This window comes from Pongo pygmaeus, chromosome 1, assembly GCF_028885625.2.
Source record: "Pongo pygmaeus isolate AG05252 chromosome 1, NHGRI_mPonPyg2-v2.0_pri, whole genome shotgun sequence".
NCBI classification, from domain to species: Eukaryota; Metazoa; Chordata; class Mammalia; order Primates; family Hominidae; genus Pongo; species Pongo pygmaeus.
Window position 1 is genome coordinate 176472632 of NC_072373.2, and position 17031 is coordinate 176489662.

At 40.0% G+C, this 17031-nt stretch overlaps 1 protein-coding gene across 9 annotated transcripts in view; it reads left to right on the top strand.

Moving 5' to 3' along the window:
- Positions 1-17031, top strand: part of IFT25 (intraflagellar transport 25) — a 33886-nt gene that overhangs the window by 381 nt on the left and 16474 nt on the right. For 2 of the 9 annotated variants that reach the window (XR_010124550.1, XM_054494937.2), the window contains exons 2-4: positions 5832-5944; positions 14651-14757; positions 16371-16439. Coding sequence is in view for 7 of the 9 variants with exons in the window: in XM_054494937.2 (XP_054350912.1) it covers positions 5847-5944; positions 14651-14757; positions 16371-16439 (274 nt within the window). In the remaining 2 variants the exon portion in view is untranslated. Of the gene's footprint in view, positions 1-19; positions 372-538; positions 1707-5831; positions 5945-14650; positions 14758-16370; positions 16440-17031 lie in introns of those variants that run through there. The other 7 variants (XM_054494955.1, XM_063655684.1, XM_054494926.2 and 4 more) reach the window with 7 other exon arrangements.

Below are 17031 nucleotides of genomic sequence, written 5' to 3' on the forward strand. Positions count from 1 at the left end.
AAGCTCGGGGTAGGAGCGAGCGCGCCCCGGAACTCCGCAGAGGCAGCGGCGGCGGGGCTGGGCGGGGCTGAGGCAGGGCGGGGCCTGTGGGAGTCGTGGCGCGAAGAGATCGGAGTAGGAGCGCGCGCCCGGGAACTGAGCTGTGGCCGCGGCGAGGGGGCGGGGCTGAGGGTGGGACGGTGCTTGTGGGAGGCGTGGCGCGAAGATTTCGGAGTTGGAGCGCACGCGACGCCGGACTCCGCCGAGGCCGCGGCGAGGAGGCGGGGCTGCGGGTCGGGACGCTCTGCGTGGGGCGGGGCGCAAGGGAGGTTTCGAGCCCGGAAGATCCGGCGCCCAGAGCTAACGGGAGTCCCAGGCGAGCGGGTAGCGGGGTGGGCAGGCTGGCACCAGGGGGTGTGGGGGCCTGGCCGGGCAAGGCAGAAGGAAGGGGATGCTGGTGGGAAGGGAGCAACAGTGGAGGGGTGGTGAAGAGACGCGCGGCGGGAGGCGTGGAAGGGCCGCCGCGGGAGGTCTGACGCGGACCCGCCTTCTTCTCTAGACCCTGGAGGCTCCAGTACCAACCCACGAAGCTCTTTGAGGCCAGAAATAGCGTCTTGACCCCCCAAAAGGGAAAACCAGTTGTAAATCGAAATTAATTAGTCTACCAAAATGTGATGTAAGCTGTCAGCCGCAACATAACACATCTAGCTATGAATTATACCTAAGGTCGGGGGCATTTATATAGTCTTTACATAATTTGGGGCGGACCTCCACAAGTCTGAGGCTTTAGGACCTTGAACTGAGGAGGAGGGTTTGGGATGGAGGTGAGAAGGTGGTGCCAGGGCTGGTTTGTCTTGGAAGCCGTGGCCCTGGCCCCGTGGAGACAGAAGCCGTAGGCCGGGTCCGCGTTTTCTAAAGTACACCACGTTCCCGATGGATGATGCTTGAAGAAAGAGCGTGAGGAGTCCGGCTGTAGCACCAGAACCAAGGGAGCTGGTCAGGGAGAAGGTCCTCTAAGGACTTGACCTGAAGAGGTTTGGGGAAAGAAGGACCACAAAGGGCATGTGAGCTAGCGATGAAAGGGTGAACTGGGGACGAAACCAGTGGCCCTAGTTTAGAAGACAGGATAAGGCATCAGGGAATTCCAGGGTCAGGGATTTTAAAAAATGGAAAGGATAGCACCCCAGAGTGTACCACCTTTGGTAAACTGCGGCCCTGAGGAAATTGCCTTGCTCTAAAGGGGTGGGGGATTAGACTACCTCCCAAACCTGCACTTTGTTTTGTTTTTTGGAGACATAATCGCTCTGTCGCCCACGCTGGAGTGCAGTGGCGCGATCTGGCCTCACTGAGCCTCCGCTTCCTGGGTTCAGGAGATTCTCCTGCCTCAGCCTCCGGAGTAGCTGGGATTACAGGCCCCCGCCACCACACCCGGCTAATTTTTATATTTTTAGTAGAGACGAGGTTTCACCATGTTGGTCAGGCGGGTCTTGAACTGCTGGCCTCAAGTGATCCGCCTACCTGGGCCTCCCAAAGTGCTGGGATTACAGGCGCCTGCCACCAGGTCCGGCTAATTTTTGTATTTTTAGTAGAGAGGGTTTCGGGGTTTCACCATGTTGCCCAGGCTGGTCTTGAACTTGTGAGCTCAAGCTGTTCGCCCGCCTGAGCCTTCCAAAGTGTAAGGATTACAGGCGAGTCACCGGGCCCGGCATTGTGTGGATTTCTCTAAGGTTGGTTGCCTCTTCTCATTAACTGCAATGAAGAACCTTAAAGAAAACCAAGTCTCTGCCGTTTCTACTTAAGTAATTCTACCCAAAAGAGGAAATAGGAAGGATAATGGTGAATATAGAAGGAGTGAAATAAGTTTTGTATTAAAACATGTGTTTGCTTCTTTCAGAAAACTTAAGAATGTGAGGTAAGAAAAGAACTGAACATTTGGAGAGTACATTCTTTCCTATTCATCTGCTCCATATCAACCCTAAAGTGTAACTCTTTTTTAAAAAACAAGTTCTCGGCTGGACACAGTGACTGGCTTCTGTAATCCCAGCACTTTGGGTGGCCAAGGCAGGCGGATCGCTTGAGCTCACGCGTTAGAGACCAGCCTGGGCAACATGGCAAAACCCCGTCTCTACAAAACAAAAAAATTAGTCGGGCGTGGTGGTGCATGCCTGTAGTCCCAGCTACTAGGAAGGCTGAGGTGGGAGGATCGCTTGAGCCCGGGAGGCAGACGTTGCAGTGAGCCGAGATCGCGTCATTGCACTCTAGCCTGGGCCATAGAGCCCAGACCTTGTCTTAAAAAATAAATAAATAAAAGTTCTCTCCCTACATCTCCAACCCTCACATTTCCACCGCCAAATAGATTACTGCATAGCTTCCCCAGCTTTACACTATTTATACTTGGGACCAATAATTACTTGAGAATGTGCTGTCCTGTATATGATGGTATATTTAGCAGCATTGTCCCTCCCAAGCTGTGACAGTTAAAACTTCAGATGTTTTGAAGTGTCCCTTGGAGGCCAAAATCTACCCCCAGTCCAGTTGAGAACCACTGGAATACAGGATAAAGTTCATTGCCATTAACCTGGCTTTTCAGATCTTTCTTTATCTATTCCCAGTCTACCTTTCCTAAAATCTGACTCAGCCTAAGAGAACTACCAATGCAGGGATCCTTTCTTTGGCTTCCTCCGTAGATTTCTTTGGCTTCTTCCATAGATTATGATCTTTTATCGACTTTTCTTGGACGTTTTCAGGGATGAAAAAAATTTAAAATCTTTACTTTGCACGAAAGTCCTTGTCTCTCCAAAGTCTTCCTGCTTAAAATGTGCATTTGTTGAGTCCAGTTCACACCCCAGGAGGTGTAAGAAAAAGAAATTTAAATCTTTTTTCCATTTGTGAGCACCACTGAGAGTAAAAATTGTAGTCGCATTTCTATTTTTCATCTTTTTCTATGTAATACGGTTTATAGATCATCATGAACTTTTTACTGCCCTCTGAAAAATATCACGCCTGACAATGTCCTACTTAAAACGTACTACCCAGAACTGAATACAATATTCTGGATGTGCGTCAGACGATGTTAGCACGTAGTATATTATACTGTTAGTTTCATGCTTATTCATCTTCCTTGACTCTGAGCTTGAAGGCAAGAACCAAGTCTTAGTCACTTAGGTTGTTGTATTCATCTTTGCAATACTAGCACAGTGCTTGGCCCTTTGTTCAATTGGTGTTCAAAAATGTTGATGGAATGGGATACTTCCTTAACTCTAAGATAGCATTCCATTACCTTTAGGGGCAGATAGAGTACACTGTTGCCTTATATTGACTTTGTGGTCAACCAAACCCTATATGTTTTATCAGATCAGAGGTTGGCAAACTTTTTTGTAAAGGGCCAAATAGTAAATATTTCAGGTTTTATGGGCCTTATAGTCTGTCACAGTGACTCAGCTATGTCACTGTAACATATAATCAGCCATAGGCAATATATAAGTGAATGAGCATGGCCACTTTCCAATATAATTCATGGACATTAAAATCTGAGTTTCATGTAATTTTTGTGTGTCACAGAGTATTTTGATTTTAAAAAATATTTTAAAATGTTAAACACATTTTTAGCTTGTGGGCCATATAAAAACAGATGGCAGGCTAGATTTGGCTCACAGGCAGTAGTTTGCTAACCCCTGATTTAGACCAACCCTGTATGATTGATTTTTTTCAAAATTGAGTATAGGTTTTTACTTTTATCCTTATTAAGTATCTTACTCGTTGCAAGTCATCTTTCTAGCTTGCTCATTTCTTTTTGAATGTTAATTCTGTCACCTAGCATATCAGCTGACATCCCAGCTTTGTGTCTGCAAAATTGATAAGCATACTTTGTGCATCCTTAATTAATAAAAATGTTGAGTAGGATAAGGATAGAAGTCCTCCACAAGTTCATTTTCTTCCATTAATCATCATTCTTTGAGTATAGCCACTCAGAGTTAGAAATATCTACCTAGAGTACTAGCTATCACCCAATTCATGTTTCTCTGTCGGGTCCACATTGTATCTTGAGAAGCCTTGTCTGAAGCTTTGTTGAAATGTTTAGAACATGTTCCAAATGGGTAGGAATTCCATCAGAAAAACAGAAATATATAGGTTTGGTATAGCTTGTAAACTAATGTTACTGCTACTTCCAATTTTAGTACTTCCTTGGTTACATTTTCAAGGTTACCATTTTAATAATGAAATTTAATAATTTTAGGATTTTGTTGAGAATTAGCATTCAAGTTTATCAATCTGTATTTACAGAATTCACCATCTTTCTCCTCTTAAAACTAAGGCTTGACAATGTTCATCCCACACTGACTGGTTCTCTGGTATCAATAGTGTCGAAAGCTGTGGTAAGATTGGTAGAGAAAAAAGGCACAAAAAATTAAAATATATGTTTTTATTTCTTACCAATGTTACCACACTTTTAATACTATCAATACTAGTTTTTAAAATGTAATAGAAAGTGAACTTTATGCTAATAAACAAAAACTAAGAATAAATACATTTTTATAAAATATTGATATTGGCCGGGCACAGTGGCGCATGCCTTTAATCCCAGCACTTTGAAAGGCTGAGGCAGGAGGATCACTTGAGGCCAGGAGTTTTAAGACTAGCCTGTGCAAGCCGGGCGCGGTGGCTCACGCCTGTAATCGCAGCACTTTGGGAGGCTGAGGTAGGTGGATCACGAGGTCAGGAGTTCGAGACCAGCCAGGCCAACATGGTGAAATCTACTACAAATACAAAATTTAGTACTAAAAATACAAAAATTAGCTAGGCGTGGTAGCTGGTGCCTGTAATCCCAGCTACTCAGGAGGCTGAGGCAGGAGAATTGCTTGAAACCGGAAGGCAGAGGTTGCAGTGAGCCGAGATCGTACCATTGCACTCCAGCCTGGGCAACAAGAGTGAGACTCCATCTCAAAAAAAAGACTAGCCTGTGCAGCATAGCAAGACCCCATCTCTACAGAAAAAAAAATTTTTTTTGGTCTCCCAAAGTTCTGGGATTACATGCGTAAGCCACCACACCTGGCCTCTACAGAGAATTTTTTTAAAAATTAGCTGGGCATAGTGGCATACCTGTAGTCTCAGCTACTTGGGAGGCTAAGGTGGGAGGATCACTTGAGCCCTGGAGTTCAGGGCTGTGGTGAGCCATGATCGCTCCACTGCACTCCAGCCTTGGTGTCAGAGTGAGACCCTATTTCTAAAAAAAAAAAAACATAAAATAATGAAAATTTTTAAAAATTTTAAGAAAAGTAGGGAAATTTAGCTTGCCAGACATTAAGACTTTATACCTTATTCTGTCATTTTGCTTTTAGTCTGTATCTTTATATTTAGAATGTGTCTCTGGAAAACAGTATTTAGTTTTTTTTTTAATTTAATAATTGAGTGTTTATTAACACTTAATGGAATAATTGATGTATTTTTGCTTAAATCTGTGTTGTTGCTATTTGTTTTCTATTTGTCCCATTTTTCTTTATTCTTTTGTTTCTCTTTTTCTGCCTTCTTTCATATTAATCGAGTATTTTTATGGTATTCCATGTTGTTCTCCTCGGTTGACCTTTTTCCTGTACCTCTGTGTTTTTGTTTTTTTGTTTGGCTAGGGTAGTCAGGGACTTATTTTGTGAAGCAGAATAGCAGAAATAGTCATGTCTTATAGATTATCCCTGGGAGAGGTTTCTTACGTAAACAAACATGTTAGAGTCCCTCCCACATGTTGAATAGCTTGTTAAACCATCTGCTAGGCAACAGCCTTTCCTTCTCACTTCGTTTTCTCAGATAAAGTTTAGAGAATCAAGAAGTTGCTTTTTTTGTTATTTTTTAATTTGCAGATTAAACACTTTAAGATGAGAAAAATTGATCTCTGTCTGAGCTCTGAAGGGTCCGAAGTGATTTTAGCTACATCAAGTGATGAAAAACACCCACCTGAAAATATCATTGATGGGTAAGAGTTACTATACTTTGTTGTTTACAGTCTTAAATCAGTGAATCCCTTGAGTACTTGGACTGTGTTTTATAACAACTTGCCCTATTAAACATAGTTTAATGTTTGGTGGATTACCTGATATCCACTTTTGGTACCATTTCTGAAACTAATTGAGTTGTGTATATTTAGGTTTTTGATCCTTTTCTTTATAATGCCTAAACTGAACTCTTGATACAAATAGGTTTTTTTAGAAGTGGTTTACCAAGGCAAAAACTCAAATGACTTCATTTTATGGAAGTGTAAATTTTAAGGTCTGGTTATGGTTTTACTCCGTTTTTCTTGGAATAAGAATGTAAATATTGTAACTTCCTGTTTACTACCTATTTCCTCACTGGTCTAAGTGATATCTTTGCAGAACTGAATGCTTCATTCCCTGCTATCATGTATTGTTTTGCTTCTCCCCTTTTTGATATCCTTCCAATTTCTACTCTTCATTGTGCTAGAGCTTTTTCTAGGTAGATATTTTTCTAAATATTGTTCTTAGACTTCTGATTCCAAGAAAAAGCAGTTAATGGGAATGGGAGGACTCCTTTTTTTTTTTTTTTGAGACAGAGTCTCACTGTCGCCTAGGCCAGAGTCCAGTGGCACCATCTTGGCTCACTGCAACCTCCACCTCCCGGGTTCAAGTGATTCTGCTGCCTCAGCCTCTTGAGTAGCTGGGACTACAGGCGTGCACTACCACACCTGGCTAATTTTTGTATTTTTTAGTAGAGACGGGATTTCACCGTATTGGCCAAGCTGGTCTCAAACTCCTGACCTTGTGATCCATCCACCTTGGCCTCCCAAAGTGCTGGGATTACAGGCGTAAGCTACTGAGCCCAACCTGAGAACTCTGTTTTTTTTTTGAGACGGAGTTTTGCTCTTGTTGCCCAGGCTGGAGTGCAATGGCACAATCTCGGCTCACCAAAACCTCCCCGCCTCCCAGGTTCAAGCGATTCTTTTGCCTCAGCCTCCCGAGTAGCTGGGATTACAGGCATGCGCCACCACGCCTGGCTAATTTTGTATTTTTAGTAGAGACGGGGTTTCTCCTTGTTGGTCAGGCTGGTCTCGAACTCCTGACCTCAGGTGATTTGCCCGCCTTGGCCTCCCAAAATGCTGAGATTACAGGCGTGAGCCCCCTGCCTGGTGGAGGACTCCTTTTTAAATAGTTCTGGCTTATTACTTTCTTGAACCCTCTTTCTTGGTATATGTACAATGAACAGAGTTTGACTCATAGAATCATCTAATTGTAGGGCTGGTGGGACTTATGGGTTTATTTTGCCAAAACCCTTTATTTTAGACTTGTGGTAAGAGAGGTCTAAAGAGGTTAAGTACTACTTTTAATCATTGAAGGCAGCACTAGTTGTAACAGAGGTTTCATGATTCTTTGTGTATCTTGAAGCCCATGTATCTGGATGAAATTCTAGCAATTCAGCCTCTTCCTTGAAGCATAGTTGTAATCTTTATGGCAACTGACTTTTCTCCTCAGATTCGTTTATCTCTTTGCTGGGCTCCAGTAACATTTGGTATATACTTCTGTTACCTTACTTTTTCCTTTATTGTATTGTTTATTTTTAATGTTCGTTCCCTCTCTCAACTGTGAATTCCTGTAAGTCAGAGACTATTTCTGTGAGTCAAACTTGACTAATACTGAAAAGTAATCAAAGTCTACACACATACACACATACATATAAACACATATATATGCACATATTACTGTACATTTGCATAGGGCTTTATAATTTCATAGATACTTTGTCAGTTGACCCTCACAGTAATCTTGGGGAATAAGAAGCACAAAAAAGTATTTTCAACTCAGTTGTAAAGATGAAGAAAAGAATGATCAGATGACTTGCTCAAAATAAAAATGACTTGCTCAAAATTACACAGATAAGCAAGAGGCAGAATCAACTGACACTCATGTCTTCTAACTTGTACTTCAGGGATCTTTGTGCTACACTAGGTTAATTCAAACTTAGTTTGAATAAAAAATTCAATATCTGCTTTTTGCCTGTGTCCCTTCTTTCTTCTTCTTAGTTGTTTACTTCCTGAAATTCAGGTAATAGTTACTATCCTACTCTGTCTTGGAGTAGAAAAATTAATATGGGAACTGCTTTAAGGATACACAGAACTGAGATTTGCCTTAAGTTGTTTGCCAGAAATAGAGGACTTTCCAGAAACACTCCTTGATTCTGATTGGAGATAGATTAGTTTTCTAAGGCAAGATCAATTTACCCTGCACTACTTTGGTGATCTTTCTCTCAAGCGAGTATGTTTATGTGTTTATAGAACATCAAGATTAGCTATCATATATCGCAGTTAATATTTTAGGCTCTGTCAGTCCATCTTGATGAATAAGGACATAATATTTTTTAGATTAGACAAAAACTCTTAGTACGGGAAAACATGGAGTAATGTAATTACTGTCCTGATAACTGAACAGAATACATCGGGGACTTTTAATCCATATGCAGTTCCAGAAAATATAATTAGACTGTATATTGTAGACACTAAAAGTTAATTTCTGGCCAGGCGCGGTGGCTCATGTCTTAATCCCAGCATTTCGGGAGGCTGAGGTGGGCAGATCAGTTGAGGTCAGAAGTTCAAGACCAGCCTGGCCAACTTGGCAAAACTCTGTCTCTATTAAAAATACCAAAAAATTAGTCAGGTGTGGTGGCATGCACCTATAGTCCCAGCTCCTCGGGAGGCTGAGGCACAAGAATCGCTTGAACCCAGGAGGTGGAAGTTCAGTGAGCTGAGATAGTGCCACAGCACTCCAGCCTGGGTGACAGAGCGAGACTCTGTCTCAAAGAAAAACAAGAAGTTATTTTCTGTTTACAGTTGCTTTATCTAAATAGAGTAACCATAGGATTATTTGGAGAAAATGGTGCTATAAATGTGTCCCTACAGGATAGTGGAATATTGTTTTATGGCCCTGCTCCAAACTCTCCATTCCTTCAGAAATAGGAGTTAAATAAATAGCTGGGCATAGTGGCTGAGGCAGGAGGATAGCTTGAGGTCAGGAGTTTGAGACCAGCCTGGGCAACATAGCAAGACTGCATCTCTAAAACAAGAAAATGATTATACTTCTACTTTTCCTCTGCTGTTTGTGTTTAATGTGTCAGTGAAAAAGGGGAAAAGAAGTTCTACACTAGGAAAAAAAAAAGCAAAGTGAGAAAGAAGAGAGAAAAACAGTCCTTTTGGTGTAGTGTAGAAGAATACTATATTTAGAATTAAAATTCCTGGGTAAGTGAGCTATGTGTTATCTTGGTCAAAGAGTACATATATTACTCTTTGAGCCTCGGTTACTGATCTGAAAAATGGGGATAATACCACCTTTCCTGCTGACCTCAGAATTGAGAAAAAAATCACATGAGATAATCCGTGTAAAATAGGTGTTAGTTATAAATTCGTATTTAAAAGAAAACTACCACTTTGATGACTTCCTTATACATAATTACAAGATTTAGTTAGATGTATTTTTAATTTTTTTGAGACAGGGTCTCACTGTGTCACCCAGGCTGGAGTGCAGTGGCACAATCTGGGCTCACTGCAACCTCTGCCTCCTGGGTTCAAGCGATTCTCCTGCCTCAGCCTCCCGAGTAGCTGGGATTAAGGCAGGCACAACCACATCCGTCTAATTTTTGTATTTTTAGTATAGATGGGGTTTCACCATGTTGGCCAGGATGGTCTTGATCTCTTGACCTCATGATCCACCCGCCTCAGCCTCCCAAAGTGCTGGGATTACAGGCGTGAGCCACCACCCCCAGCCGTGACTGGTTTCTTTCTTTTGTTTTTTGTTTTTTTGAGACAGAGTCTTGCTCTATCATCCAAGCTGGAGTGCAGTGGTGCAATCTCAGCTCACTGCAACCTCTGCCTCCTGAGTTCAAGTGATTCTCATGCCCCAGCCTCCCAAGTAGCTATGACTACAGGTGTGCACCACTACACCTGGCTCATTTCTGTATTTTTAGTAGAGACAGGGTTTTACCATATTGGCTGTGCTGGTCTTGAACTCCTGACCTCAAGCAACGTACCTGCCTCGGCCTCCCAAAGTGCTTGGATTACAGGCATGTGCTAACACACCTGGCCTGGTTTCTTTCACTTACATGTTCTCAGGGTTAATCCATGTTGTAGCACATATCAGTACTTCATTCTTATTTATTGTCAAGATTTCATTGTATGGATATAGCACATTTTATTTATGCATTCATCAGTTGATGGACATCTGGGTTGTTTCTACTTTTGAGCTGAATTTTTCCCAATTTTATTTTAAAATACCAACTTACAGATCCAAAAAACTCAGCAAGCCCCAAGCTAGATAAATACAGACATTGTGTCTTAGTCAAACTGCTGAAAAAGAAAGGGAAAAAAATATTTAAAATAGCTAGAAGGAAATAAAAACTATTATATACAGAGGAACATAGTGCAAATGACAGCTGACTTTACATCACAAACAGTGGAAGCCAGACAACAATGGAGCAATATCTTTTAAATACTGGGGAAGGGAGAAACAAGCAAATATTTAAAAACCCTGTCAACCCAGAATTCTGTGTCTAGCTAAACTATCTTCCAAAAATGAAGATAGGATAAAAGCATTTTTCATCACAAGTAGACCTGCATCATAAGGAATGCTAAAGGAAATTCTGCAGGTTGAAGAGGTATAATATTAGATGGAAAATCAAACCTATAAGAAGAAATTAAGTATACTGGAAATGGTAAATATTTGGGTAAATATAAAAGACTGCCTTTTTTTCCCTCTTTTAATTTTTTTGAAAGATAACTGACCACTTAATAAAAAAACTGTATTGTGGGATATATTATATATGTAAAATATATGACAACAATGGCACAAAAGTGATGTTCAGTGTAAATTGACTATCATGAGGTTTTTATGTTGTAACCTAGAGAGCAGCTATTTCAAAAATTTCTAATAAAGGAGGTATAGCTAAAAAAAAAAAAGGAATTAAATGGAATTTTAAAAAAATTATTCACTCAGAAACAGGAGAGAAGAAACAGGACAAGAATAGGCAGGAGGGACAAAAATGAATAGCAAGATGGTAGATTTATACCCAACCATAGCAGTAGTTATACTAAATGTCAGTGGGGCTAAACACTCCAGTTAAATATCAGATTGTCAGACTGGATAAAAATCCAAGACCCAAATATATATTGTCTAAAAGAGACACACTTTAAATATAAAGATATGAATAGGTTGAAAATAAAAGGATGAAAGAAGATACATCCTACAAACAGTTTACATAAGAAAGTTGCTGTAGTTATACTCATGTCAGACAAAGTAGAATATAAGACAAGGAGTATTACCAGAGACAAAGGGTACACTTTATAGTGTTAGAGAGTCCATTCATTAGGAAGAGAGGATAGCTGGGCGTGGTGGCTCACGCCTGTAATCCCAGCACTTTGGGAGGCCGAGGCGGGCAGATCACGAGGTCAGGAGATCGAGACCATCCTGGCTAACACAGTAAAACCCCGTATCTACTAAAAATAAAAAAAAATTAGCCAGGCATGGTGGCGCATGCCTATAGTCCCAGCTACTCAGGAGGCTGAGGCAGGAGAATGGTGTGAACCCGGGAGGCAGAGCTTGCAGTGAGCCAAGATTGTGCACTGCACTCCAGCCTGGGCAACAGAGTGAGACTCCTCCTCAAAAAAAAAAAAAAAAAAAGAAAAGAAAAAGGAAGAGAGGATAATCCTAAGTGTATATGGACCTAATAATAGTTCTTTAAACTATATAAAGCAAAATCTGACAGATGAAAGGGAGAAATAGACAAATTCACAGTTATAGTTAGAGATTTTAATACCCTTTTCTCAGTAATGATAGAACAATTTGGCAGAAAATCAATAAAGACATAGATGATCTGAATAATATCATAACCTTGACTTTGTTGACGGTTATAGAACACTATAATCAACAACATGGAACAAGAACGTATTGATGGGTCGTGTGTGGTGGCTCACGCCTGTAATCCCAGCACTTTGGGAGGCCATGGCAGGCGGATTGCCTGAGCTCAGGAGTTTGAGACCAGCCTGGACAACATGACAAAACTCCATCTCTATGAAAAAACACAAAAATTAGCCAGTCATGGTGACGTGTACCTGTAGTCCCAGCTCCTTTTGGAGCTGAGGCAGGAGGATGGCTTGAGCCCAGGAGGTCAATGCTGCAGTGAGCCAAGATCGTGCCACTGCACTGCAGTCTGGGTGACAGAGCGAGACTCAGTCTCTTAAAACAAAACCCAACATGTTGAACATTCACTGAAATGTGCTGAAACATAAAATAAGTCTCAATATATTTCAAGATTAAAATCTTAGAGAGTATGTTCTCTGACCACTGTATAATTAAATTAGAAATAAACAACAAAAAGATATTCAGAAAACCCCCCAAAACTTAGAAATTAAACACTGCACTTCTAAATAACCCATGGGTCAAAAAAGAAATCAGAAGGGATCTTAGAAAATCTTTCTTTTTTTTTTTTTTTTTTGAGACGGAGTCTCCCTCTGTCATCCAGGCTGGAGTGGAGTGGTGCAGTCTCAGCTCATGGCAACTTATGCCTCCTGGGCCTCAGCCTCCCAAGTAGCTGAGACTACCGGCATGTGCCACCACACCCGGCTAATTTTTGTGTTTTTTAGTAGAGACGGGGTTTCACCATGTTGGCCGAGCTGGTCTTGAACTGCTGACCTCAGGTGACCACCCTCCTTTGCCTTCCAGAGTGCTGGGATTACAGGAGTGAGCCACCATGCCTGGCCTTAGAAAGTATTTCTAACAGAATGACGTTGAAAATGTAACATACCAAATTTGTAGGATGCAGCTAAAGCCGTGTCTCAAGGGAAAGTAATAGCATATATACTTATGTTAAAAAGGAAAAAAATGTAAAACCAATAATCTAAATGTTCACCTTAGGAAGCTAGAAAAAAATGAGCAAATTAAACCCAAAGTAAGTAGAAGAAAATAAATAGTAAAGGTGAGAGCAGAAATCAACAAAATAGACAATTATTAGAAAAAATAATAAAGCCTAAAGTTGATTATTTGAAAGGATTAATAAAAGTTATAAACCTCTAACAAGATTAGCCAAGAAATAGAGAAAATGCAATTTATTAGAACCAGGAACGAAAGTAATATCACTACAGATTCTAAAGGAATCATATATAAAGAACAAATTTAAGCTAATACATTTGACAACTTAGATGAAATGGATAGATTTCTTGTAAAGTTCAACCTATAAAAATAACACAAGATCAGTTGGAAATTCTGGACAGCCTCATATCTATTATAGAAATTAAATTTGGTCAAATATTTAGGGAAGAAATACCAGTCTTCCACAAACTTTCTCAAAAATAGAGAAGGAAACATTTCCCAAATTGTTTTATGAGAACAACATTATCCTGATAGTAAAGCCTGACAAAGACATGACAAGAAAGAAAATGGAGTGCAAAATAGTACAACCACTTTGGAAAGCTGACAGTTTCTTATAAAGTTAAATATACTTTTACCCTATGTCCCAGCAATTCCACTCTTAGTAATTACCCAGAGAAATGAAAACATGTTCACAAGCACTTGTACAAGAATACTTATAGCAGCTTTGTTCCTAATAGTAAAAAGCTGCAAGCAATTAAAATATCCAACAAAAATATCAAACAAAATCACAAATGAAAACATTGTGGCATAGTTGATGGTGATAGAAATCAGAGTACTGGTTGCCTAAGGGAGGTAGGGATTGTCTGGAAGGAAACATAAGGCAAATTCTGGAGTCATTGAAATGTTCTATATTTTCGTTGAAGTATTGGTTACATAAGCATATACATTTATCAAAACTCACTAAGTTATGCACTTAAGGTAAATTCCCCTGTAGGTAAATTTTACTTCCAAAAAAAGAGAAAAGCTTATATAGTTAAAATAGAAATGATTATTTCTGTTGTCAAAACCATAATATATACTATTTTGCCTATATATGACTTAAAATTGAGTGCATGTTTTAATTTTTGTTTGAACAAACATTTAGCATGTGTCTACTATGGGTGAGCCATTGTAGCAGTTGTAGGGTTACAGAGGTGAGTAAGAGAAAGAAACTGGACTCAGAGCTCGGCATCTAGTGGGAGCCATAGAAACACAGGAGATTAAGTGCCAATGTAGAGATGGAGGCTGAGTATGAGATAAGTGCAAAAGAGGGAGGAAGTGATTCTGATTTGGTGGGGTTAGATAAATGGGAACAGAAAGTGAATGAACTTATGCAAGGGGAAGAAGGGTTTTTCAGGTCAAAAAAAAACCTCATGAATGAACTAAGGTACAGAAGCAAGAGCCTGCCTAACATATTTGCAGAATTTTAAGTGGCCCAGTGTGACCACAGTGATGGAAGAGACTATAACTTAATGATGGAACCAGATTGTACAGTCTTAAATGCCATATGAAGGAGTTTAGAATTATAGGCAATAAAGGGACCACTGAGGCATTTAGATAGGAGTGACATCAATTCCGTTTCTGTGTTTTAGAAAAGAATACCTGGTAGTAGTAAAGAAGAATTATTAAAGTTGGAGAGAGATTAGAGTCAGAATTAACAGAAAGGAGATGTGAGAATCCAGTAGTCATTTAATTTTAAAAAACAGGTATTCAATAAGATATTATGATTAACCATTTATATTTGGCTATTCTTATTTTTTCTTTAAAATTAACAATAGGAATCCAGAAACGTTTTGGACCACCACAGGAATGTTTCCCCAGGAATTCATTATTTGTTTCCACAAACATGTAAGGATTGAAAGGCTTATAATCCAAAGTTACTTTGGTAAGCAAATCTTACATTAATTTTTTTCTTCTTTTTTTTTTTTTTTTTTTTTGGTGCTCCAGGTAAGGCTAATATTTTAGTTTTCATTATCCTTTCATTTTTTCCACAGGCAGAAGGCATATATGTAAACTTTTGGCAAAACACTAGTTTTTCTTTATAGCATGGAATCCAGTTTTATTGCTGGGGTGAAAGGATGGGGATTATGGGGTAAATGCCTTGAGCTCAGTTGTCCTCTCTGAAACTGCAAATTTGAAACCCTTCCAAAGCACATAATAATTTCCATGCAATTTACTATGTAAAAGTCTTTGGCAAAAGGCCCTATTAGGAACATAAGACGCCAGCTTGCCAGAACACTAAGTTCCATGACATCTTTATTCTAGATTCATTTGTCCTGGAGTTATTTGTCAAATTCTTGTTGAAAATCTGATAACTCTGATTATTTACATTGGATAGTTGAGATTCTTCAATTACTAGTGGCATTTTCTCAGGAATTTAGGGGGATAATCTCCCTTGGGACATCATTCTAATCCTATTTATTTAAGGATAAAATGTATCAGACAAAATCATGGTGGGAAACAGAATACATCCCAGATGGTTCAAATGAAGAGGCTCTATTGATGGGGCTACTTGCAAAATTATGGCCTGGGTTAAGGGAACACACAAGGCAAGGAATGATGAGGCCCTCAGAAACTAGCTATAGCAGAAAGCTGTAACTAGCCCTGGCACAAGGGAAGGAAATAGCGTTATCAGAGATTTGTGAGAGCTGGATCCTGTGTAAAAGGGCCTAATAGGAGCTGCAGGCAGGAGAAACTGTCAAAGATGTCACACTGAAGCAGGGAGGAAGTGGAGATAAAATTGGCTGATCTCCCTTCCCCACCCCAGTCTCCCCCTGGTGTCTCCCACTGGCCAAATCCAATCAGAAGCCAGTGGGTAAATGAATCCAGGTGATAGAATCCACAGAGGTTAGCCCCTCATGGCACAGAACAGGACAAAGAAGAGGAGGAATGGATCTGGAGTGGTAGAGACTGGACTGGAGCAGTGGAGAAAAACCAGTTTAGAAGGAAGATGACTGTATTCCTGATAAGTCTCTTCTCTCATTAATTGTGGAGGCTCTGGAGTCATACCTAAAGTTTTTGAATTCCATTTCTGGCACTTACTAGCTGTATATCATTGAACACCTTGCTTGGCTCCTCTAAACCTGTTTTCTCACCAGTAAAGTGGGTTAAAATACCTTTCTCATAAGATTGTAGTCAAAAGTGAATGGATAAATATGTTTGACTCATCATAGGCTCTCCATAAATGTTTATGACCAAGACCACCAATAGTAGTATTATTGCCAGTACACACAAAAAAATCGGAATAATGCCAAATTCAGAAAAGCTCTACTTGCTCTGTGTTGTATGGTTGCGAACATTTGGAAGATTAGTTACACAAGACTGTATTTTACCATAGGGTTTTTTGGAAAAATACAGAGTAACTTCCGTGATGTTTCTGATCCCAGTGCTCTATGTAGTTCCACTGTGCATGATAATCTCAGGCAGAGGGAAAAAGAAATATAGGGACAAAAACATAGAGCCAGATTAACACTTTACTTACTTTGTTTACAATGTTAGTACAGACCTTGAAGATTGAAAAAAGCACGTCTAAAGAGCCAGTTGATTTTGAGCAATGGATTGAAAAAGGTATGTGTTTCACCAGCATTGTTCTGAGCATGAAGGAGTAGATAATATTCCTTTGACTCTACATTTCTCATCTAGCTGCACTTTGGTGAAAAAAGATGACTTTAATGATCCTTGTGACACATTTAGGGTCTAGAAAGACCCAGGTTTGAATACAAAGCTGCTGCTTCATTTACTGGTTATATAAGTATTAACATGTGACTTAATTTTTCTCAGTTTCAGAATCCTTATTAGGAAAATGGTGATGATATCTATCATTTAAGGCTTTGGTGAACTAGTGTCTGGCATATAATAGACAATAAATATTAGTTTCTCATCTTCTTTCCTTTTGTCCTGATTAATGGTACTATTTAAATATCACCAGCAGAATTGATAGCCTCTACTTAATTAAACACAGCCTCTTGCCTTCATATGTCTATCTATTTTCCCTTTCAAAATATCATGAAAATAATAGTAAAGGAATAAAAAGAGGCATAAACCTACAAGGACAAAAGATTAAACAACCAGCAAACTAAAGCAAATGTAAGAAATCAGTGTATATTATGATAAAGAGGAAGCAGATGGAAGAGTAGTAACTTCTTTAGCTGAATGAACT